At 37.6% G+C, this 23729-nt stretch overlaps 1 protein-coding gene across 5 annotated transcripts in view; it reads right to left on the bottom strand.

Annotated features, from left to right (window-relative positions):
• Window positions 1-6000: 6000 nt before the first annotated feature.
• The window catches only part of SPAG9 (sperm associated antigen 9), a 93435-nt gene continuing 75706 nt past the window's right edge, over window positions 6001-23729 (bottom strand). For 3 of the 5 annotated variants that reach the window (XM_007424589.3, XM_088138449.1, XM_007424592.3), the window contains 9 exons: window positions 23597-23677; window positions 22572-22639; window positions 20182-20330; window positions 18686-18857; window positions 17646-17759; window positions 15344-15382; window positions 14101-14277; window positions 10428-10568; window positions 6001-9065 (listed from right to left, as the gene is read on the bottom strand). In XM_007424589.3, the coding sequence (XP_007424651.2) occupies window positions 8950-9065; window positions 10428-10568; window positions 14101-14277; window positions 15344-15382; window positions 17646-17759; window positions 18686-18857; window positions 20182-20330; window positions 22572-22639; window positions 23597-23677 (1057 nt within the window). In that variant the 3' untranslated portion in view covers window positions 6001-8949. The remainder of the gene's footprint in view (window positions 9066-10427; window positions 10569-14100; window positions 14278-15343; window positions 15383-17645; window positions 17760-18685; window positions 18858-20181; window positions 20331-22571; window positions 22640-23596; window positions 23678-23729) is intronic. The other 2 variants (XM_007424590.3, XM_007424591.3) reach the window with 1 other exon arrangement.

The following is a 23729-nucleotide window of genomic DNA, read 5'->3' as shown; positions in this document are numbered from 1 at the left end:
CAGGGAAGGGTAAATCTTCCAAGACCAAGGTTTCTTGAGCCTGACATGGGCCAGCATTACTGACGGGGTTTTCGTAAAATATATTTTCAGGTAAATAGTTAAATACCTCTGCACTAAGAAAAAGGTTTTGAAGCTCAATTTATTCATATGACAGTTTTAGCCTACTTATCTTTATATTGTTATACAAATTCAACCCAATAGTCTAAAAATATACAGTAAGAACCTTTAAGACATGACCAAGACATGTTGTCAGAAATACCCACAGCTATGCACAGGTAGCTGTTGACTATGACATTTTGTTAGAAAGGAACTTGAGAAAAAATGAGATATTCTTAGTAACTTTATACAAATGAAAACTGCTTACCAGACTTAAACAGGAATATCATTTATAGGGATAAGAATCCATAATAATTTCAATTCTTGTGAATACATTTAATTTTATGTTTTAATGCAACTTGGAAGTCAGTGTCAGGAACAGTTCAGGAGTCTAAAATAAAATTTGTACCAAATCCTTAACATGAGCCACTATTGTCAGTGTAATGTAAGTTCTGAATTTAAAATCAAACACTATTTTTATAAAAGGGGGAGGCTCCAGGAGTCAGGCAGAAATTCTGGAAACTACAAATTAGTTGGTGTAATATCTGTTCCAGTAAAATGATGGAAAGCACTTTTGAAGATAGAATTATCGATAATACAGATGATCAGTTTTCTGCTGAACAAAAATCAGTATTGTTCTGCAACAATGATCTGGTAGGCATTGTTAAAAACATTCTGAAGATCCAAGAAAAAGTCTTGCTGAGATTCCTGAACAAATTTGATGTTCATGGAATGGAATGGAATGGAATGGAATGGAATGAGAGAGCACTTATGCACCAGCGCTTGTTGAAGATCAGAAAGCAGAGAATAGGAATAAATGGTTCTTCTCATGGAAGCATTTTAATGTCCAAAGATCTCACTTGGAGTAAGATATTTTAATTCATTCAAACATTATCTGTAGTTAGGGGTTAGGAGTGAGTTTCCCAATGACGCCAAATAGTTAAGGGTGGTGCAATTCAGCACAAACCAATATAATATGAATGTCTATGTATCTGTGTGTACAAATTTTCTTAAAATTTTTTTTTAACAAAACCATCTTTAATCTTAAAAAGAAAATTTTAAAAATTAAAAGTACAAACTAAAAATACAAACTAAGGAGGAAAAAAAATCTTATATTTTACATTTATCAGTAGTCAACGGTTTATCAATGAATTCACTACTATAATGAGAACAATACAAGGTATTATTGTAAAATGTAATAGAATCTTTGTCATAACAACACATATTGCTGCATCCTTTGATTAGTATAAAATATTGCCTTTTCCAGAACAGATAGATCACACATTTCCAATAACCATTCCTTGACATTTGGAATAATATGAATGAATGTTTCATTCATTCCTTCAAGGAATGAATATTACTTTTCCGATTTCTTCTTTTAGCCACCCATCATGTTCGATACAACCATAATTCCTGATAAACAGTCTAAGGTATGTATAAATTTCCTAATTTTCCATACACAATGAGGACACCTGTGCTGGTTGGGAGAAAGGTGGTAGAAGAAGCTGAGTAAAGCGCTGACTCAGAATATGGTGGTTGTGAAAAAGACAAATTGCATGCTGGAGATTCATATTATGAGAGGTCAAAAATAAAATTGCCAATGTTCTCATTCTTTAGCCAAACCCATAGTTATAACTTGTAGGACTCTGGGCAATTTTGGCTGCTGTACCTCAGAGTTGGATACTGTAGATTGGAAAATATGCCAAAAATGGCAACAAAAACGAAGTAAGGAATGGGATTTGCCTCCTAGGAAAGGATATACTGGTTAAACACTTTTAGCTCTGAACGAAACTTGAGCTGGGTAACACAGACACTTACAAAAACAGTACATAAGTTACGGACCCCTGAATATCTTCTTTTCTGCTGGGGCAAAATTCAGTTGGAGGATTTTAAAAGCAAAGAAAAAGATGGCTGTAGGGGAACCATAGTCCTGACCTGCTCTCCTCAAACTGAGCCTCTGGCAGTTGTGGCCCTGCAAATGCTGCTGAACTGCATCTCCCAGCATAACCCACTATCATCCATGCTGGCTGGGCTGCTGGGAGCTGTAGTTAGCTCATCACCATCTAAAAGATAGCCTAGCACTATCTAAAAGATGCTACTGATTTCTAACATTTTTGAATTATTAAATATATCCTGTCATGTCTCCCAGTCTTCACATCTCAGGCAACAGAAACAACTAGAAATGTAGGTATTTCATTTCTGACTGCCCAACATTTTAACTGTTCATTCAAAAGGAAGTCAAGCTCTCAAGCAACAGATGAGACTAAATCAAAAAATCAGAACTTACTTTCATTTCTTAGGCTCTGACAACTAGTCTTTTAAATGGGTTTCCATGCCAATTCTTTGTCAATGTGCATTAAAAACGTTGAAAGGAATGCCCAATGTTACTGATTTTTCCATTCCAGCTTCAGTCATAAGGAAAATCCTATTCTTTTTTGGCTTATGAATCATATATTTAATATTTTGCACTTAAGAGTTAGCTACGCAGGAAAAATAAAATTGGGAATTAAAGACAAAAGCACTGATACCTTTAAAAAAAGAAAACTGAAGTGCCTTTAAGAATGGGAAGATTTTGGGGAATAAGTATAATTATTTAAACAGTCATACGAATAGCGAAAATGTTATCTGGAAAAACTTTAAATACAGTGGTACCTCTACTTACGAACGCCCCTACTTACGAAATTTTTGAGATACGATCAGCTCCGGCCCCAAAAATTTACCTCTACTTACGAATTTGCCTCGACTTATGAGCCATTTTCCGCCCGTTCCATGTGGTCCGCGGCCATTTTCCCGCCCGTTCCACGTGGTCCGCGGCCTTTTTTTCCACCCGACACGTGGTCCACGGCCATTTTTCCGCCCTGCCACGTGCCCAGCGGCCGTTTTTCCGCCCGTTCCATGTGGTCCGCAGCCATTTTCCGTCCGTTCCACGTGGTCCACGGCCATTTTTCTGCCCGTTCCACGTGGTCCGCAGCCATTTTTCTGCCCCTGACACGTGGTCCATGGCCATTTTCCCGCCCATTCCACGTGGTCCGCGGCCATTTTCTGCCCATTCCACGTGGTCGGCCATTTTTCCGCCTGTTCCACGTGGTCAGCGGCTGCTTTTCCGCCTGATGCGTGGTCCGCAGACGCCGGAACGGATTAACGGTAATTACATTGAACCTTATGGGAAAATTTACTTTGACTTGCGACCAACTCGACTTGCGATCAGAGTCATGGAACGGATTAAGTTCGTAAGTAGAGGTACCACTGTACTTTGTTATAATTCAGTATTTAGGAAGTCAATGGCTGTCTCAACTCTAAATTAAATGTAAACCTAACATTAGAGTTCAGATTTTATACTAGTTATGATATAGAAATCGTTGAATATTCTTTTTATAAATACAAATACAGGTTTCCTAATAAAACCTATGCATATTTTATAAACATTTATTACAAGAATTTTGTCTTATACCCATATTTGCACAAAAAATGTGTAAAATAAATCTGATACAGGAGCTATTTAGCTACAACATCTGTTCATATTCAGCTTCTTCTTGGCACTTTTTTTTATACAGCTTACCCAGAATAATGATTTTAGAGAATTACAGAAATAAAGATGAACCTGATTCTCAACTCTTTATAAAAATACTTCATTGCCTAGAGATTTTGCTATAAGAACACTTTTGATTCCTGGTGGGGGAAGGTGGTGGCAAATAATCACTTTCTTCAGTAAATATTTTATTTTGAGCATACTGAGGACTACTGTATCAACTTGGTTGTCATACATGAATTGCTAGGAATAATAATTCCCTTTGAGACTGGGGTGGAGACAAGAGCGGTTTTTCTGAAAACTACTGTATTCTTTCTCAGAATCATGCTACAATATAAGTGATCTATTTGATGGCCTATACTTTTCCCCAGGCATCACTGGGTCAAAGCGTGTAGAAACTACTAGAATGTAATAATGGTAGGCATACAGAGAGATGTTTTCTCTCTCTGATAAACTAACAGCAATCTGGTTTGCGATGGTAGAGTTAAAACCACCTCTCACAGTTATATATAAATAATCTATTTATGAACATATTTGTGAAGTAGGCTAAGACTATCAGTTTCAATGGTAAGAAACTATCATCCACAAACAGACAACTTCTGTAGTCAACAGAGGCTAAATAACTTCAAAACTGGGCATCCTTCCGGTCATCTACTCATCTTTTCAAAATCTACCTAATCCAAAAAGATGCAGTCTTTTGGTGCCCCGAGTAAATACTCTTAACATTCTTTGCGAAAGCAAAGCGACAAATGTGAATGGTAAAGTGTACAGGGAAGTGTCACATACATAGAAGTGCTATAATATGCTAGTTGTTCCAAAAAAGATTGAAGGGTTTAGTTTAGGGCTTATACTAGTTTTAAAGTGTCCCCACCCTTTGCCACCAAAATGACAAGAAACAATGGTGGCAAGTTTTGGGAAATGTGATCAGAGGGCTCTAAAGGGAGAGCCCTACATGACCTGAGGCTGCCCATCTCTGGCCTAAGCAATGCAAATCAACTTGCACAAACTTTGAATCCCCAAATTCATAAGGAAGCTTTGGACAAATCACATTCAACTTAGCTTGTTACAGGCTTGTTCTGAAGAGGCTTCCTGGCGAAAAGACAACAACAAATACAGGGAGTCCCCAGTTTAAGAACGAGTTCCATTTCCAAGGTCTGTCTTTAAGTCGAATTTGTATGTAAGCCGGAACAGTATTATTGTAGAATACTGTATAAGTAGTATTTTGGAATTAACTCAAACCATTGTGCATTTAACATGAATCACTGTATATTTAACTCGCATTTTGCTACAATAGGCTCCATTCTTAACTATGAGTCCTCCGTAAACCAGGCATTCTTAATCTGGGGACTACCTGTGCAAATAATTATAAAACTTAAATGACTGATGCATTTATTAATTAAAAGGTGTCCTATGAGAAAATTAGTTATATGTTTATTTACATGTATAGTTCATGTAAGGAAAAATACATGCTAAGAGAAAATTGGGAAACTTCAAATATAACTTTAGAATCCCTTTCCTCACCCCACTCCTTCCAGCATGGGAACACATTTATTTCTGTCCTTTTTCAATATTAAAGTTAGGACAATTTCACTGTTTCCAATTTGGTCAAGTTAAATTTGCAGGTGTGAAGAAGTTTCCCACATCTCTCCAATCCCAAAAAATCCATGTTCTTTATATATGACATACATTACTTTAATTTTAAAAAGTCCCCCTCCCATGAATAAACTATAAACAACAATTTATGCTGATCGCAGAGATACAAGAAACACACCAAAACAGGAATGCTTTTCATATACATATTTATATATATTTCATGTACAAAGTTACATTCTGAACCCCCAAGGATTCAATAATAAATACTGAAATAACTTCACTGCTATATGAGCTTATCAGCTCACAGAAAAGAAGCCTCAAGTTTTAAACAGACAGCAGGTTTAATGCTGCAGTATTCATCTCAAGGTTACAGAGGAAAGTAAAATTCAGCATAAAGTGTCTAGACAACATTTTCAAAAAGTTAATGACCATAAAATGTCTTAAAACATGTTTAACAGATAGAGAAATGTGTAGTAATGACATTGTTAGAGAGAAGTATTTAGTGTTCAATGTTTTGAAGTGCAAAACAAAGGTTGTTACAATATGGCATAACCCTGTTAAGAAAATAAAGTTAGCATCCACAAAGAAGTGTGTTTTTCACCCTGTCATTTTTTACAAATTTAGGATCTTTACAAAATCCTTTATGCACAGGGTCAACTGTAAGCGTGCCAAGTCAGTTTCAATCCTTTGGTAGCTTTCATAATACTCACATGGAAATAAATATTTAATTAAACATTATTTTCAGGACACATGTTCTTTAGAACAGTTAGCATATTAGAAGATTATAAAACATTTTAGTTACTAAGGCAGCCTATGATAAAGTGTCTACACTCTGCCAGCTCTAACTGATCCAATGCAGGAAGACCTTGCAAGAAAAGAACTAAATGGCAGAATACATAAACTTATTTTTATCTTTTACCATGCAAAACACATTTACCCAAACAAATCATGTGCTGCATTTTTTGTGCTTGAAATGCTCTCTCAAACGATTAACAAAGCTGTTAACTATCAAGAGATTCATTCCTACTTCTGATTTTAGAACTATGATTACATGAAACATATGACACTCTCAAAACAGATTTGTTAGGCAATTGTTGGATGCTTGAAACTTAGCAAATTTTTATCACCTACAGTTTAACAGCATACTGGAATAGGGAGTGTATCAGTTTAAGTGAAAGTGATCTTCTACATCCATCTTCTAAAACTGCAATTCTTTAGGACAGGGAATAAATTTAAAAATGGAGGGCTGAAAAATGGGGCTATTCCCTCGCTTGCACAAGTACAAGGGTTGATCTCTCTGGTGGACTCATGCTTTTCTGCTGTGAATGACAACTGCCCGAATGAGGACAGAATGGCAGTTTACCCACTGCATCTGGAAAGTCATTAAACATATTATCCAGATGCATTTTTTGTCTGACAGCAAGGAAAGAGAAACAGCTCACTAATAATCTTAAAATGAAAATGCTGACAAAAATGAAAAACATATATGTGCATTTTATTTCTTTTTCCAAAAACTATTCCACCACTAACAAAAAGCTGAGAGGATGCTTCCAAAAACTCTCATCCAAGTGAGATGCCTTGAAAGGCAAAGGGTGACAGGGTTAATGGAACTGGCTGTTTTTTGGATATCTAGAATTATGAACTGCATGACTGGTTCCTACTGCTCTGAGGGTAGGACAAAATCTTAAGAATCTATCTTCTTTTGGCAAGGCTTGTGTGTACCTTTTAGGCACACCCGGTGAAGTTTTCACCAGCTCACCTGAACATCTTCCCCAAACTGACTATTAAGCTTTCCTATGATGGAAAAGTATGAAAGGTGCAACACAAACATGAGTCTAGTACAGGCGCTTATGAATGGATGGGGGGCACTTTCTGGGGAAAAAATCCATGTCCTCTGAATCTTTCTTATAGTTTTTCATCAGTGTTCCTTTGATTATGTTTCCTAAACCCAGCTGAAATTTTTAATTATATTGTGATCAGATCACTTTGGGCATATTGGAGAGCAAAAAAATCTATTACCAAGGTATTAAACATTCAACAATTCTCAATTTATTTTTAACCACACACTTTGTGGTCAAAATACATACTTACCAGAACTCATTAGTTGTGTACAAAATAGGGTGCTTAAAAAGTATTTATACATATAAATCTATAACCAATAGATCTGAAGGGAATTTTATTAACTTTTCATCAGATAAGATGATCGTTTCTTTTATTAAAAAGCTGCCTAAATAAATATTTACACAATAGATCTCAGTTTAACATGATTTTAAAAAGTAATATGTATATATATATATATATATATTAAATACATGTTTCCTTGACAAATGACAAACTGCTCCTATTGCATAAAAATGTTTAGGCAGTTTTTCATGACAATTCCTGGTTTTAAATGTTGGCATTTCAAATTTAGAAATTCTTCCATTCTGTCATGTAGATATTATCAACTCCCATCTAACAAGAAGAGCTAGAGTCTCTTAGTGGACATGAGCTGAATGTTAGTATTTGAATGTTAGTATTTTCACTCCTATTTTAAAACAAGGAAAACACTGAGAAGCTGTTTATCCTCTGAGTGATTAAAAATATAGCATTTAACTTCGTTTTATGATCAGTTGGGTAGCAAATGAGAATACTGAACCCAAAATTTATTGTGAAAAGACAGAATAAGTTGCATGATAGTATCTTTCTAATTCCTCAGATTTACGGATGGACCACTCAGATTTATACAGTGGTGTTCATTCATTAAAATTAGTGACTACACCATTTTATTAAGTCCACCAAAGAAGCATACTGTATAGAACTTCTTTCTTTTGAATGGCATTTACAGGCTGCTAATATGGATAGAAAAATAATGTAATTTAAACTTAATTGAGGTTATTTCTCATTCATTGTTACTGTTATTTTGCTCACCACTTAAAAGAGTCCTTCTATATCCCATGGCAAGAACTGGATCCCCCAAGATCCAATAAGGAGGGGCATGCAAAAGTAGCTTATCTTCTGCTCAAGGAGTATATAAAGAAGATGATTTGGTCTAAGAATGCCCTTTTGAGATAAACTGGATGTTTCCAAGTTAGGTTAAGTAAGGAAACTGGGAAAACCATTCCCCCATAAAATTCCACATTTTTCATTTAATCAGGATAGCGGTACTGATTTTTGGTGCTATTAGCAACTAAATAAACACAACTAAATGCCTGGTAAATTTTAGGTCAAGGATATCAGTATAACAAAGGTTCACAAGATTGGCAGGATTCAGAAATAAAAAAGCAAAGTCTTTTAACTTATTTTAACCATCTCTAGATGCGTTCGTTGTATCTTGTATATTACATACATCTGATGTTCTTGAAATACTACCCAGAATATTACACTGCTGTTTTACTCTATAAATGTTATGCAAATGAATTCAAAATGGTTCCAAATGTAACCTTAATCCATTGTAGAAAGTGGGGAAAAAGAGTTCAGTTACAGATTGCAGTGGGGCCTATAAGGTGCATTTTGGAGGCAAAATATGGCATTTATCTGTTTGGGAAGACCAATTTATTCTCGCTTTGTAACACTGATGCAGTAAAACAGCATGAGCTGGTTCCTGTGTTAAGGTTTGAGAGGTTTATGATATAAAGTCAAATGACAAAGAAATGTTCAAATTGTATGCAGTGAAACGGGTTCCACAGAAACAAAACCAAACCAAAGACATGCAAAAGCTTTTGCAGTCTCAAGCCATTTTCCACGGGAGCTTATTCACTGCCACACATAACTTGCCACACTATCAGGTGGCTCCTCTCAGCTTTGGCTACAGAAGGCTCAAGTGGCAATGCTTCTCCAAGGAGTTCAGATTCACCAACTTCATCACCTGAAAGCAAGAATATTTCAGTTGATAGTACAGGCAAATTAGAAAGAATCCCCCCCCCCCAAAAAAAGCTGTTACGCTTTATTGCCAATTTGAGATCAAGGGGAGATGGCTATCCATCAGTCCAGAAGCCACTGAAAATGCAAAATTCTCAAAAGATACTGAATTGTGGGTTGTGTCTGTTAGAAGAAATTGCTTTCTGGCACTTTCCTTTCCTATGATAATAGAGCTAAAGAACAGAAACAAGGTCAGCTGTGAAATAATATCAGAAGTTTCCCTTTAGCTAAAATGGATACTTGCTGGGAAGTATTTTGGCAGTAATCCATGCAACCATTCTGGAGAAAGTGCAATAGGTAAGATACAAACAATTCTAATTATCTCTATGATTCAATACAACACATTTATAAAATAGGAAGAGGAAAGATCCAACTTCCAAATAATTGCAGGCTTGAATAACTGGAAATATTTTTGTCATAATGTAGGAGTGGAAACTTGCAGCCCTTGTGTTGCTGCTACAATCCCAGCTTTCTTCACTATTGGCCAACCTAACTGAATTCCTGGGAACTGCAGCTGACTAGCATCTGGAGGTCCCCAGGTTCTCATCTTTAAAGTTTTATTAAGGAGAACTATGGAAAAGAAATGAGAAAGTAGACAACATAGGGTTCTCATTTTACTAACAAAACCAATATCTAGTTTTCCTTACTATCACACTCTAGTAGGAAATAGAACTATGTAATAGGACTTTACATAACGCGAGGTACAGGTAGTCCTCAGTTTAAGAACGAGTTCCGTTCCCAAGGTCTGTCCTTAAGTCGAATTTGTATGTAAACCAGAACAGTATTATTGTATAATACTGTATAAGTAGTATTGTGTAATGAATTCAAACCATTGTTTATTTAACTCGAATTTTGCTAAAATAGGCTTCATTCTTAACTATGGGTTGACTGTAACCCAGGTGTTCTTAATCTTAATCTGGAGGCTACCTGTATACCTATGCTAGTGGGACTGGATCGGTTTTCAATGGCTAACTGAGTTTTATGGCACTAAATAAACTAGTTACGATTTGAAACACAGTCAAACTATGGGAAATAATTATATTTGCCTCCTTTTGATGGCATTGACTAGCCTGACAGGAGCAGATTTTTTTCCTTCCAAAAAAGCAAACATTTTTTGAAAATCTGGCCTGCCTATAAGGCCCAGAATACATATCTAATTTTCTATTAATACAGAAAGAGTTGGCATTAAAAAAAACAAACTCAAATCAAGACACCCTTAAACCTAATTCAAATGCTATCTTATTGATTATTATTTAATGGCATGTTCTAAGGTAATAATAAAATATATTTGGAAAGTTGAAGTTCTTACCCATTCTGAAGTCAATGTACCCTTCTCCTCCACTTATCACCAGTATTGATTTTAAAGGACTCTGGCTGTTGGGTTCCTGTGCAGAAATTCTTTCACCAGATAATTCTGAGCCTCCTCCCACTTGGGGACAAACCACCTGACCTAGATGTGAACAAAGTATTTATGTTACTTTTTTGTAGAGCAAATTAGGAATATAAAGCTCTGCTGAAGTGCTTAAATGGATCCTTGCAAAAGAGACCTTTAATATACTTCCCCAAAATTATCCTCCTCACAATACAAAAAGCCAAAAAAAATGAATTTTCTGCATTTCACTTTCCAAGCTGCTTGGCTTTTGTAGCAAGAACGAAAATTTACCACAATTTTTGATGAACAGATGATCTATCTCAAGAACAGTGACAACAGACTTCACATTCACTATGAGAACTGTACTCAACTCTCTCCATCAACAAACAGAATGGCCTATCCTGGGAATTAGATTAAATTCCTCTGTTGAGTGCCCTCAAATTTGTGCTTGGTTGGGGAACTCTTCAGAACAGACTTGAATGCACACAGAGGGGCAGGAGTGAGGAATCAAGAAAAATCTGTTTCTTGTCTGTGGAAATTGGTTCTCGTAGCCTTCAAATAGCCAAAAGCCCGAAGTGTTGCTACACTGCAAATAACAAGGCAAGTATTAAATGGTTTTGAGGTCTGACTGAAACAATATTTTCCAATTTAACTGGTCTTTAGATTGCTGACCTTCTGCAAGCTTCTAAAACCTGAATTATGTTAGAAAGCCTTTGGAAACTGATTGATTCACTGATTCATTCAATTTATATGGCCGCCCATCTCAAACAAGTGACTCTGGGCGGTAATCAATTATAAAATCAATTATAATCAAATTACAAACACAATTCAAAAGAAAATTAAACATATATAGCAGCTGAGAAAATTATAATCCATAGATGCTAATATAACCAGGAAACAGGGCCCTTAACAGAGTTGAGACCCAAGGCCCAGGCACATAACAAGGTCTTCACAGCCTTATGAAAGGCCAACAGGGTCGGGGCCATCCTAATCTCTGGAGGGAGAATGATGCTATTAGGTTGCACTGGGGATTGATTTGTGTTGCTGTTTGATTTGTATTCTTAGTAATTTTTAACTCTGCACCATGGAAGTTTTACTGTATTGCCTTTATGATTGTACTGTGAACCACCAGGCACAAAAGGAGGGCAGGCAGGCAGGCTATCATCCTTGTGCTAGCTCTCATCCTGCTAAGATAGGCATGGTATCTCTGTCAGAGTAATATAAGCTACCTGAATTAGATCTAATGAAATGGAAATAATGCTGTGAATGCCAGCCTTCAGGCTGCTACAACACTGTTTGACTGAGATTTATGTTTATTGTAATTAAAAGTATTTCTTACTGCATTAACACACCTTTAGGAATGTATGCTGTATACACAGCTAAAATAAAAAGTGGCACTAGTGTGAAAAAGAAGAGATTCAGCAAAATGGATGAGTAAGTATCTTAAGGTTATCCTAACATATGGTGTAACAGTACAGTAGTCCTCGAGTTACAACTGCAATTGGAACCAGAATTGCCGTTGCTAAGTGATGCAGTCATAAAGCTTGATGTCATGTGACCACATCACTTCGTGATGGCAATCTAGGCAGTCCCGGTTGTTGTGGTAACCCAAGACATGCAGGTCATTAGTAGGAAATGGAGGGAGCCCTCAGTAAGGAGAGCGGGGGTGCCGCAAGGGGGAGGGAGAGGCCACAGGAGGCTGGGTGCAGGCTGTGCACGAGTTGGGGTAGGGGGTGGGGGAGCTCAGAAAGGCCAGGGAATGAGAGTGTGGTGTGCAATCACAGGGAGACTGGAAAGAGGGTGGAGGGTGTGTGCAATTGTAGGGAGGACAAAGAAAGAGGGCACAGGGGTGCATGTGTGCAAGTGCAGGGAGGCTGTGGAAAGAGAGCGCAGGGTACGTGTGTCTGCGTGTGTGATGGTAGGGAGGCCAGGGAAAGAGGGCACAGGGTACATGCATACAATCACAGAGACGCTGTGGAAAGAAGGCACAGGGTGTGTGTGATCACAGCGAGACCATAGAAAGAAGGCATGGAGTGCGTGCAAGCAAATGGTGGAAGGAGGGCATGCGTGCAACTGAAGAAAGGCACAGGGGAGAGACTTATCCCAGCAACTTGCAACCTTCCTTGCTGGCCTCCCATTGCGTTTGCTGGGAGGAAGCTGGCAGGGAAGGGTGCAAATGGCAATCATGTGACTGCAGGACGCTGCAAGTGGTCATAAGTCCGAGCTGGTTGCCAAGCACCCGAATTTTGTTCACGTGACCGTGGAGGTGCTATAACGGCCAGAACTTCAAGGACTAGTTGTAAGTCCCTTTGTTCAGCACCGTTGTAACTTTGTATGTTCGCTGAATGGTTGTAACTCAAGGACTACCTGTAATAGCATAAGTTCACAGAAGAATCAATGGTCTTTTGAATGGCAGTTTGATAGTCCAAATAGTACAGCAGCAAACCCTTTGTGTTGAATCAATTGCCTCCTATAAGTGAACAAGACATAAACTGAAAATCTTGTCAATGTTTTAATAACTTCTTGCCTATGTTCTAGTAATCCCCTCCTTGCTGGTCTTTCCATTGATTCAAAGTTTCTATGTTAAATATTCTGCTCACAAGGACCACATACTTTCCTATCTTTTAGAATTTCCATATGCTGTTACTCTGAGGCTGGTTCACATAATAGTAGTTGAGTACATTGTATGAACCCATGTGGTTAACTTACGATACAGTGTGTTTTGTTAAGCAGGAAATTTGGTTAATTTGCCAAACCATGGTTAACCCAACTAGGATGATGTGCAAACACAGCCTAAGCATCAGGTTGAAGTTTAATTCATGTTCATCTCTTATAACTTCGTGTCAATTTCCCACTCTGCCACTATTCTTCTTACTTCTTCCTATTACGGAAGTCCCCCTGCTAATGACGGCCCCTCATCTTGTTAGTGTTCACCACTGATGGTGCTACTTATGCTTATAATTGAAAAGGTACAGTGACTTGCAGACAGACAAGTGCAAATTCATCCTTTTTCTGGTATCAGTTCTTCATGCATCTCTGATTATTTTAGTAAAGTTCAAGGCAAGTTGTCATGTGCCATGACAACTGTGGGAGGAATGGACCTAGGACATCCTGCTCCCTGCATGGAAGTCTGGATGGGAGTTTAAGCTCTCAAGCACTTTCCCTCCATAAGTCTTTTAAAATGCTTTAGAAAGAGCCTTCCCCGAAACATCCAAGACAGCCTGTTTATACTCAAGTATCGTGTGACTTTCCCTTAACTGCACAGTTGCTGTCCAAAACTCTCCTCCTACCTGCATCTCCTACCTGTAACAAAGAGCTTGCTGAAGTCTTTTGGAGCATGCAACACCCTGCTAATTCCAACATCTCATATAAAGCAGCAGTCAAAAATTAGAAATAAATATTCCCTCTGGATGAACCAAGTCAGAAAGCATGGAAAACCAGTGGTTCTATAAAGGGATTCCTCTTCGGAAATCTCTGCAAGTGGGAGCAGCGATGTACAGCAATTTCTCTTTGATGGATGGACAGTAAAAGGACTTTATGATGGACTCCAGAAGAAACTGTCACCTCATTAAATGAAAAGCTGAAGGGAGGAATTACACGCAAAGCTCACCGGGTACTGCGACAAAGAACTTAACAGCATCGCGATGCCCGTGGAAACAGAGCTGTGCGTGTGCCATTGAACAATAAGGAATGAAGGTTCCCGGGGTCACTTTATCACTGTTCTCATCTCCATACACACGGATTACATTGCCAGGACGGTTGCCAGAGCCTGCTGCTGCTTTGTTAGCTACAACGAAAGAAACAAAACATTTTCCTGTGAAATGGCAAATTGTAAAGAATGATTTAAGGAACCTGGTGGTATCCAATCTAGAAGCTAAAGCAAACTCAGATAAATAAAATAGAAAGGGCAACAAAATGCCAATTCAAGGCAAAGCTAGAAAGAAATAAAAGACAGCATGCTCAGTTATTGAAAGTACCTCAAGAAAAAAAAATGGAGTAGCTTGCTAGTCGAGCATAACTGCACATTTTTGTTATTTTAAAAGTCTATGTTCAGTACAAATAATGCTGAATAGGTCGTTTTAAAATACCAAACAACTGTCTAAGTATATCAATGAAATACCAAAATAGTCAAAATATTAAACAAAATTCTTTTTATATTTTAGAAGAGGAATTCTTAGGGTAGCCATGCTAATTTGTCATAGCAAACATCATAGCGCACTGTGGCACCTTTAAACTAAATACATTTACTGTAATATGTTTCCGTGAATAAACACAGCCTGCCTTGAAAGTGCTACAGAACTTTTTAAAGGAAGCCTTCCTTGGAAGTTATGAACGTTGGACCTCTTAAAGCCAACAGTACAATTATAGGGGATGAGGAACAGATAATAAAATGTTGTTGGCGAATTTAAGGGATCATTTTTCAAGTGCTATATTCCACTCCCAATTTTTTTTAACTTACAATTTTTTCCCTTTTTTCATGCTAGACACACAGAACTATCTCCATTTTGAACAGTGCTAGAAAAGGGAAAGAAATATGGTATGCAACAAAAGAAAATGGTGTGGATTAATGACAGCTACAAGGTTATGGTGTCACAAATGATGCTGGAAGGAAAACAAGAAGCCAGCATGAAAAGTTCAGCTGCAACCAAATACAAGGGGACTAAACTGTTGAGTAGGATTGGTGGTCATTCAGCAAACATAAAATACTGCAATGCAGGTAACTGCAAGTGGAAACACAGCTTAGGAACAAAGGGGAGGGGGTGAATTTTAGAGAAGTGGGAACAGCCTTCGGGGGGCTATTAGAGAAGCCTGAGAATCAAGGGGGGGGGGGTTGGTTTGGGATCAGCACTTACCCCTCAGCCCCAGTAAACGTCCCTGGTGGAGGATTACAGCTAAAGTAAGAAAGGAGGAGAGGGGAAAATGGATAGGTGTGACAGCAAAGGAGAAGGATTAATCAGAACCCACAAATTGTGTTCTGCTATTTGAAAAGAGCTTCATATGCGAGCTCCTACCTAGCAAAGGCACATTTGTAGTAAGATTACTATAACACACACATTATTTCTTGTAGGAAGAATATGGGCAAAACAAATAGCAAATGATTATTACTGTTGTTATTGCTACAGCTACTACTTGTCGCCTACTGACAAATTGAGTTTCCTCTTTCTCTCTTTCTTTTTAAACAGATATTAAGACAGAGGTGCCAGGGCCAAATGCGCCCCCCCAAAAAAACTGGGCACAGGCCGAGAGACCTTAAAAGATGTTACCAAATTGTACGGTGTTAATATGATAGAAAGGGGAAAATATTAGGCACATGACTAGAGAATATCATGTTTTAATTTTTATTTAAAATGTAACTGAAAGGAAATTAGATGGCATTTTTATTCTAGCCCCACCTACTAGCATATCCATCAAAAAACAAATGTGTCCCATAGTTGAGAAAAGCTGGGCGTGCCCCCCGATGATAAAAGAAAAAGTGTCAACTTCTCTGGGGGTGGGGACAATCCATCTGCCTAGATAGTGAGCATTATGTGTCAAATATTAATGTGTCCGCTGGCAAGCAGGATCCAGAGTATCCAGCTTGTTTGAAGTTTGCTATTATGCAACCAGCAGCGTAAAGACAGCTTCTTAGAGAGACAAGTACTTACCTAGTTGTATGCTGTCCCACTAACGCTTTCCAAGACAATAAGGATAATGTCACAGACATCAACCTCATCGTTGTAAAATATAGTACCTCCTACAGGAGGCTACTAACAGCTTGTGCCTTATGGAAAACTGGTGGAAAATAGTTACTTAGCTATTTCTTCAGATTACAAGCCATTTCTAAAGAGCGTAGTAAGAAGCACACGCAAACTCCAACATGAAGTATTCCTTTTTTATTTATGGTGAATTTGAAAAAGAATTTTCACCGTTTAAAAATATGCATGATTTGAAGTATTTTTGTTTATTGAAGACACATAAGCCAAACCAGACATTTAATGGATGATCAATGTAATGGTATAGCATGGAAAACAATGCACATGGTACTCAAGCAATTAATATGAAAAAAGTTCATCATTATTATATTGCTAAAAAGTAATTATATTTACTATATAGCAACGTTCTGTAATGATCTATTCCACCGTGTTCTCTATATTGCAGAAGATACTAGAAAAACTTGTTAACTGATTCGTGTATTAACAGATCTGTATGTTTCCCAATGTGGAAACCCTAAACAGAAAAATATGGACTTTTTTCTTATTTAATTGCAGAAAATTAACAATTAAATAAAATAGCATTTCATAACTGCATGTATGAAAAAAATTAAAATTAATGTACAACAATTAAAATTAAGCTGCTCCTAGCACTTATGCTCAGAACAAAAGCTATCCCACCCCTTTATTTTTTCAGCTGCATAATGGGGTTGGAAGAGCAACAGAAGAAAAAGGAGACAGCTGCAAAGTCTATCAAACTAAAAAGAAGAGTGGGAAATAAAGCAACATTAAAGCAGAGGGCTAGAGAAGAAAAGAGAGATTGTAGAAAGAAACTGATCTGGAACAGAGTTGTTGAATGAGTGTCCCTTATAACCATTTACTCATAAATTTAAAAAAACTCTCTAATGTATTTAATCTTAACATATTTAACATCATGATATCTTTTAAGGCAATTCTAACACAAATTCTTCCTGAATTGAACATCGTGACTCTTGATAATCAAATCAACAGAGTAGGACTGAGGCACTACCCAAATTTTACCTAGAACAAGACCACATTTCAGCATGTCTTATTCTTCTGTATTAACATACAGAAAACTGGGTTGCAAGACCTTACATTCTCATAAGCAAAATTCATGATTTTCCTCCCAGTTCAACATTCTTGTACTCTAAAACTGCATGAATTTCTGCCCCACCATCAAGTCCTTACCAAGACTGCCTCAGTTTTAATGAGTTAAGCTGCCAGCCAGAGAAGAAACGGAAAAATCCCCGTAGAGTCCCAATTGATTGACTGATTGATTTGCTACAGTTTACATGATGCTCCAATCTGAGGATACTGAGAGGCTTACAATAGATCACACGTCATTCTGAGCATGGTTGAAGAACACTAAATACTGGTCTGTATTTCATATTTAGTATAAAATTGCTGGCATTCTTGGACACACCACTCATTCTTATAAACTTACTTTCTGTTAATGGTATTGAGATGATGACTCCATTTCCTGTCCCAACCCATAAACGATTGCAAGATACCATAAGAGCTGTGATTCTCACAAATGAAAATCCCAGTTTTCCTGTACCTGAAAGAAGTATGTAGCATTCATTAAAACATTAAAAAAAATTCTCCGGAGAAGATCTATAAAATGTTTATACCCAACTCCTTGTTTTGTAAACAAACAAAACAGCTTTGGAAACTCTCTGAATAACAAAGAATTCCTAACCAGTTACTCAGCTGCTATTTTGAAAATAGAAGACTTCATTCACAAAGAGATCCAAAAGAATCTCCTGGTTAACCCTAATTTCTTCTTCAGCCTGCTGGTCCTAGCACCAATCCAATGGCGAGTAACTTCCAGGGGACAGCATCAAGTGCAGCAAGAAATCAAATGCAGCAAGCTCAAAGGTACTTATACGGCTCAGCCCAGCCTTTCCCAACCTGCCCTGTTTCTGATCTGTTAGGACTACAACAGCTATGCTGGCTCAGAGTATAAGAATTACAAATACTGTAGCTAAATATTCTAGAGTGCATTGTACAGATGTTGCAGTTGCTGGGATTACAGCATATATTACATAATATGTTGTGCACGTGCACACACACACACATATACCTGTAAGCACACACATACTATAGTAAGAAACTGTTTTATAATAAATCTTTTTCCTCAATTCATTGTAAACTTCTATCCTTAGAAGTATAAAATGCATGTACAACGTATACTGTTAGCTATCAAATAAAATTATATTTTTCCTTTTCCAAGGAAAATATCCAGATTCCCCTTTCCTCCATTCTTTCAATGAGAATATTTCTTCATTTCAAAAAGATAAAAGTTTTTTTTATTTCTTGAGATGATGGTGTTGTCAGTGGCCTGCCTAGTATTATTTTTATATGGAAAATGTTTATCCACAATTTCTAGGATACTTCTTAAAATACTTAAAACATTATCTACCCAAGGAATTTGCTTCATCCAAAAAGAAAAAAAAGAAAAAAACTCCAAGGCCTGGGACTTACCTAGCATTTTGCTTACATAAGGTTCAATGTCAACATCTTGTAGGTGCTGGTAAGTGTGTGCATGGTAAAGACGGAGGGTTGAATCTAAACGAATGGACACCCACACTCCATCTCCCACCCAAGCCAGCTGTCTTACTTGGCTCTCCTTCCTTGGGTGTGCATCAAATGATTTCTAAGAGAAAATTATGGCTCAGTTAAGACTTCATAACAAAGCACTTCTCCACACTCCTATTTACCCTTTAAAATCCACCCAAGCATCTAAGAGTCTTCATTAAATAACACATGATCATTTTTTCTCCCTCTCTATATTGTGAAAAGACTGTCAATGCAAGTCTTCCCATCCCTTGATTAGTATCTATTGTTAGTTAGCTCCTGAGTTCTGAAAATGCTATTTTTAAAATGTTCATGCTAATGTCTTATTTTGTTCCATCTGTTTGGCCTTCAGTGATATTTTCTCTATACTGTATATACTCATTTCCTTTTAAACTTCCCTTTTTCTATGTTAGTTCTCATCCAGTGCTCTCCCCTAACTCATCATGAGGGAATTGAAGGGCTTATAATAGGCAACGCTGACTGTGTTATGGGGAGGAGCAATGGAGCTTTGCTATCCTTAAAGCAGCAGGCTCATAACCAGGATCCAACACATTATTTCCAGTTCCTATTCAATATACTACCCGGATCACTGTTCTATGTTTATTGCTTCTCATGACAGACCTAAATTCTTCTGGTACATTTAAGTAGAGAGGGTGGGTGACATGCATCAGTGTGGAAGGCACTGAAAAGTAGAGGAGAAAACCAGATCCCTGCTTCAAAAAAATTACCATCTAATGTTGGAGATAAAGAGAAACAAGAAACAGGAATAAATTAGGAAATGCTAAGTGAAACCCGCTACCAAGCAGATATTCTGAGGGGTAACGAAACTATTTTGAGCAGAAGACCTTTTGATATTGAGCAATACAGGTAGTCCTCAGTTTAAGAACGAGTTCTGTTCCTTAAGTCAAATTTGTAAGTAAGTCGGAACAGTATTCTTGTAGAATATTGTATAAGTAGTATTTTGTAATTAACTGGAACCACTGGGCATTTAACTCGAATGTTGCTACAATAGGCTCCGTTCTTAACTATGGGTCATCCGTAAACCAGGCATTCTTAACCCGGGGACTACCTGTAGTGAAACTGAAGGTATGAGGCCTATGGACAGGGATGTCCTGAGATTTAAGGAACAGATATGGACAAGGAACTTCTGCTAGACATGCAACAGAATACAAGCCAGTGCAAACACTGGAGGAAGAACATGACATTTCTCAACCCTTAGTACTGAAAGACTGTTTTACTGAATAGGCTGTGCAAATATTTAAGGAGTTAATTAGGGCTCCCTAGATTCAAACAAGATAGTGGCTGTTTATAGTGGCTGGCAGTGTTTTTCCTGGTTCTACGGCATAAATAGCAGAGACAAAAAACACCAATCCAGTTTGAGGAAATATTTTGTTTTCACTTGCCTCTATTTTCATTGCTTTTGGCTGAACCACATAGATTTTATTTCTGTAGCCACACCAGACTTTATCATGCACCACAGTCATACATCGAATTGAATGATGAGGTCGTCCAAGATCTAAGAGATGATAATTTGTCAAATCCCACTGTCCATCTATAAAGAAAGAAACAGTTAAGGAAGTCAGAAAAACTGATTTACAAATGTGTACATGAACATGTATTATACACTACTACACTTCTAATTTTTAATACCTTTAAATACAACTGTAGTCTAAAATCACAGAATTGGTGAATTAGATGATGGCAACAGTTATCTAGTCCAACTCCTTGCCCATGGAGGAAATCAGTCATTATATTACATCTCTTTATTTTTGCAGCACTGTAAAATCCACTGTAGAAAGGCCTAAGAAGCGCACACTCTATTTTCAAAAATAATAGCCAAATTTTCCCAATATTGAAAGAGCATTCACGTAAACTGAAGAGCCATGATAAGGAGTTATTTAGATATAGTGAGTTAATCTCTTCACATTCAATTATCCTTCAACATGCTTTATGGAAGATATACCACTAGTATATTACCGATATACATGACAGCAACCAATATTAATGGCAGTCTGTAAAGTCTTGTACATTTTAAGAGACAATCAAGGTAAATAGGCAGAGAGGAAACTGATACAACCTAAAGAAAAAAAATATTTAGGAAGAAATGGACAACTGGACAACTCTTTGAGGAAGAGGGTGATTCTGGCAGTTTTGAAAGAGGCGCTGATCCACTTTCTCAAGAGGCCTTCCTTGGATCCACTTATATTAGACAAGAAAAGTGTTAGAGCAACAGCCAGAGTGCCCTGGAAGAGACAGATTATTAGGACTCATGGCAGTCAGGATTTAGACCCAGATATGGAACTGAAACTGCATTAGTCACCCCCTTGGGTGACTTGTGGCAATATCTGAATGGGAGGCAGGGTGACCATCCTTGTGTTGCTAAGCCTCTTAGCAGCTTTTGGTACCACTGATCACATTCTCCTTATGGGCTGCCTACCTAGGATGGAGGCAGTGTTTTATGGTAGTTCTGCTCATTCTTGTGTAGGAGGTTTCGGTCAGTTGTTGTTGGGGTGGGGGGAGGATTCAAGTCCTTAGATCCTCCATTATGAAGTGGCTTGGGGCTTGGTTCTCTCCCCTATCCTGTGTAACATCTATATGAAGCCATGGGAGAGATCATCTCCAGTTCAGAGTGGAGTATCCTCAATATGCAGATGATACCCAGCTGTACATCTTCCCTCCTGGGCCAAATGGAGGTGCAACAGAAACTCTGACCCACTGTTTTGGGTCTGTCAGAGTCTGAAAGGGGAGGAATTGTTAGGATATTCTCATGGGAAGAAAAGCAACTCGCTTATCTCCAAACAATTGTTTTGACTATAAAATTTACTTATACTCAGTGTACACTTATACACTCAGGATCAATTCCAATCAAGACAGAGTGACTATTCATTCACAAGCCTATTGTTTCTGGGATTTTACCATATTTGATTCTTGACAGGGTCCCTGGAGGATCCTCTTGGACTCATGGCTCCTCCTGGAATAGCAGACAGAAGCCATGTCCAGGAGGGAGTTTACACGGCTTAGGATAGCTTGCCAACTGCAGCCTTAACTAGAATAAGGAGCACTTAAGAGTCAGTAATGGCTTACTGTCACTTGCTTCATATGGGGCTACCACTGAAAACTTCAGTTGGTGCAAAGTGCAGTGACTCATAGGCTTACTAGACATTCTCATTACTGGCATGAACACCACTGATGTTACAGCTGCACTTGCTACTGATATGTTTCCAAGTACAATTCAAGAAGTTGGTTATCACTTACAAAGTCCTATAAAGCTCAGGACCTTGGTGTTGAGAGGCGTGATGGGGGGGGAGGGCAAAAGTGGAGAGTCTCTGTGGAGGCTCCTGTCATCTAGAACACTTTGCCTCCCCCCCAAGGGTAGTTCCCACTCTTAAGGCTTTCTAGAAGCTCATGAACACTTTGCTGTTCTGGAAGACTTTTGAGATTAGAGTGCTGTACAGCTTCCAGTGCCAAGAATGTTACATCAATTATAATCTTTTAAACTGCATTTTTATTGTATATTATTGTTATTATTGAATGAGGGGATTGGTAGCTGTTTTTTTTTACATACCACTTAGAGCCACCATGATTGGATTGGTTTACATATTCATAAATGAATATGCACTGAATGAATTACTGAGCGAAACATTATTGGTCAATAGTACTTCAAGAATTACAAACTGCCCATTGAGCAGATCATCTCTGAAAATATACAAGGTTTCCAATGTATAAATCTTTCAGAACCAGATTAATAGTGTTAAATACATGACAGTTCAATATACTGGAGCAAAGCACTTACCAACTCCTCTATGAAATATTGCTAAGGTTCCATCGGCTAGTGCAACTAGTACTATTCCTTTTACGTGTCTATATTAAAGAAAAGGGCAGAAGTTATATTTACTACAGTTAACAGTATTAAACTGATATGTTTGTTAATTCCACTCAACATTTCATATACACATTTACAGATTCAGCCAAGCCTTCTTCTCCCTTAAACTGTAGAAGACCCCATGCTGTAAGAATCCATAATGCATGCCATCTGTAAGAGACATGGGTATTGGAGGAGCAGAGTGTCTATTAAAATTATCATATCAACAACTGACTAACATACTGAATCAAATGTACTCAGAGTGCCTTTAAGTTTTCAAAACATTTTTATTGGCCAAACATATGAGAACTTCAATCTAATATTTCAAAATGAGAATGTATTGAAAACTTCCAGTTTTCACATCTGTTTGACCACTAACAAAGTTTTCATGTTCTACATTTTGTACTAAGTAGATTATTGGTGGGCAACCTGTGGCAGGAAACTGTAATATTAATGGAAAGGGGAAACTGTAGGGACAAGATAAGGAAAAGAATTAAGTACAAGCAAGAATGCAGTATGTGTGAAAAGTGCACATAAATAGGTGTTTATATGAGTGCAGTCCCAAACCAGAAATTCTGCAGCCTTTACAGTAGAACAACTGCTCAACCAGGAAGGAGACTTAAATAAACCTAAAATGGCTATGTGCAATGTAGGCTCACTCAGCACACATGGGGCAATGGATCTCTCACATCATATCAGAAAATATGGCTGAGTGCTTTTCACCCGTTTCTTTAATAGGCATCATCTTCCAACAATTAATGTATCCAGGATTGATCCTTATTAACATATTCATGATCAAAAGCCAATTTTCATGACTTAATACCACCTCAATATTCTTTTTTCTCAAAAATAAAAATATAAGCCCTTCAACAGAAATGAATACTCTAAAAGTAATTCTCACTCTGCATGAATTAGTTCTAAATTAGGGAAGTACAAATTCATTTGTAACTACTTACACTATACTGAGTATTGAATCTTTAAGTTTAATTGCATGAACACATTTTCTCCACTGAGCCACTGAAGAATGAACATATAAACTGCAACAATAAAATTAAAACAAGTTAGAAATCCAAAATCCCCACATCCATG

This window comes from Python bivittatus, unplaced genomic scaffold (genome assembly GCF_059951505.1).
Source record: "Python bivittatus isolate LINGU-HERP-01145 unplaced genomic scaffold, Pbiv_v1 ctg000220_np1212, whole genome shotgun sequence".
Classification (NCBI taxonomy): Eukaryota; Metazoa; Chordata; class Lepidosauria; order Squamata; family Pythonidae; genus Python; species Python bivittatus.
The sequence above is the reverse complement of the archived record's forward strand: the minus strand, read 5'-3'. Positions and strand labels throughout refer to the sequence as shown.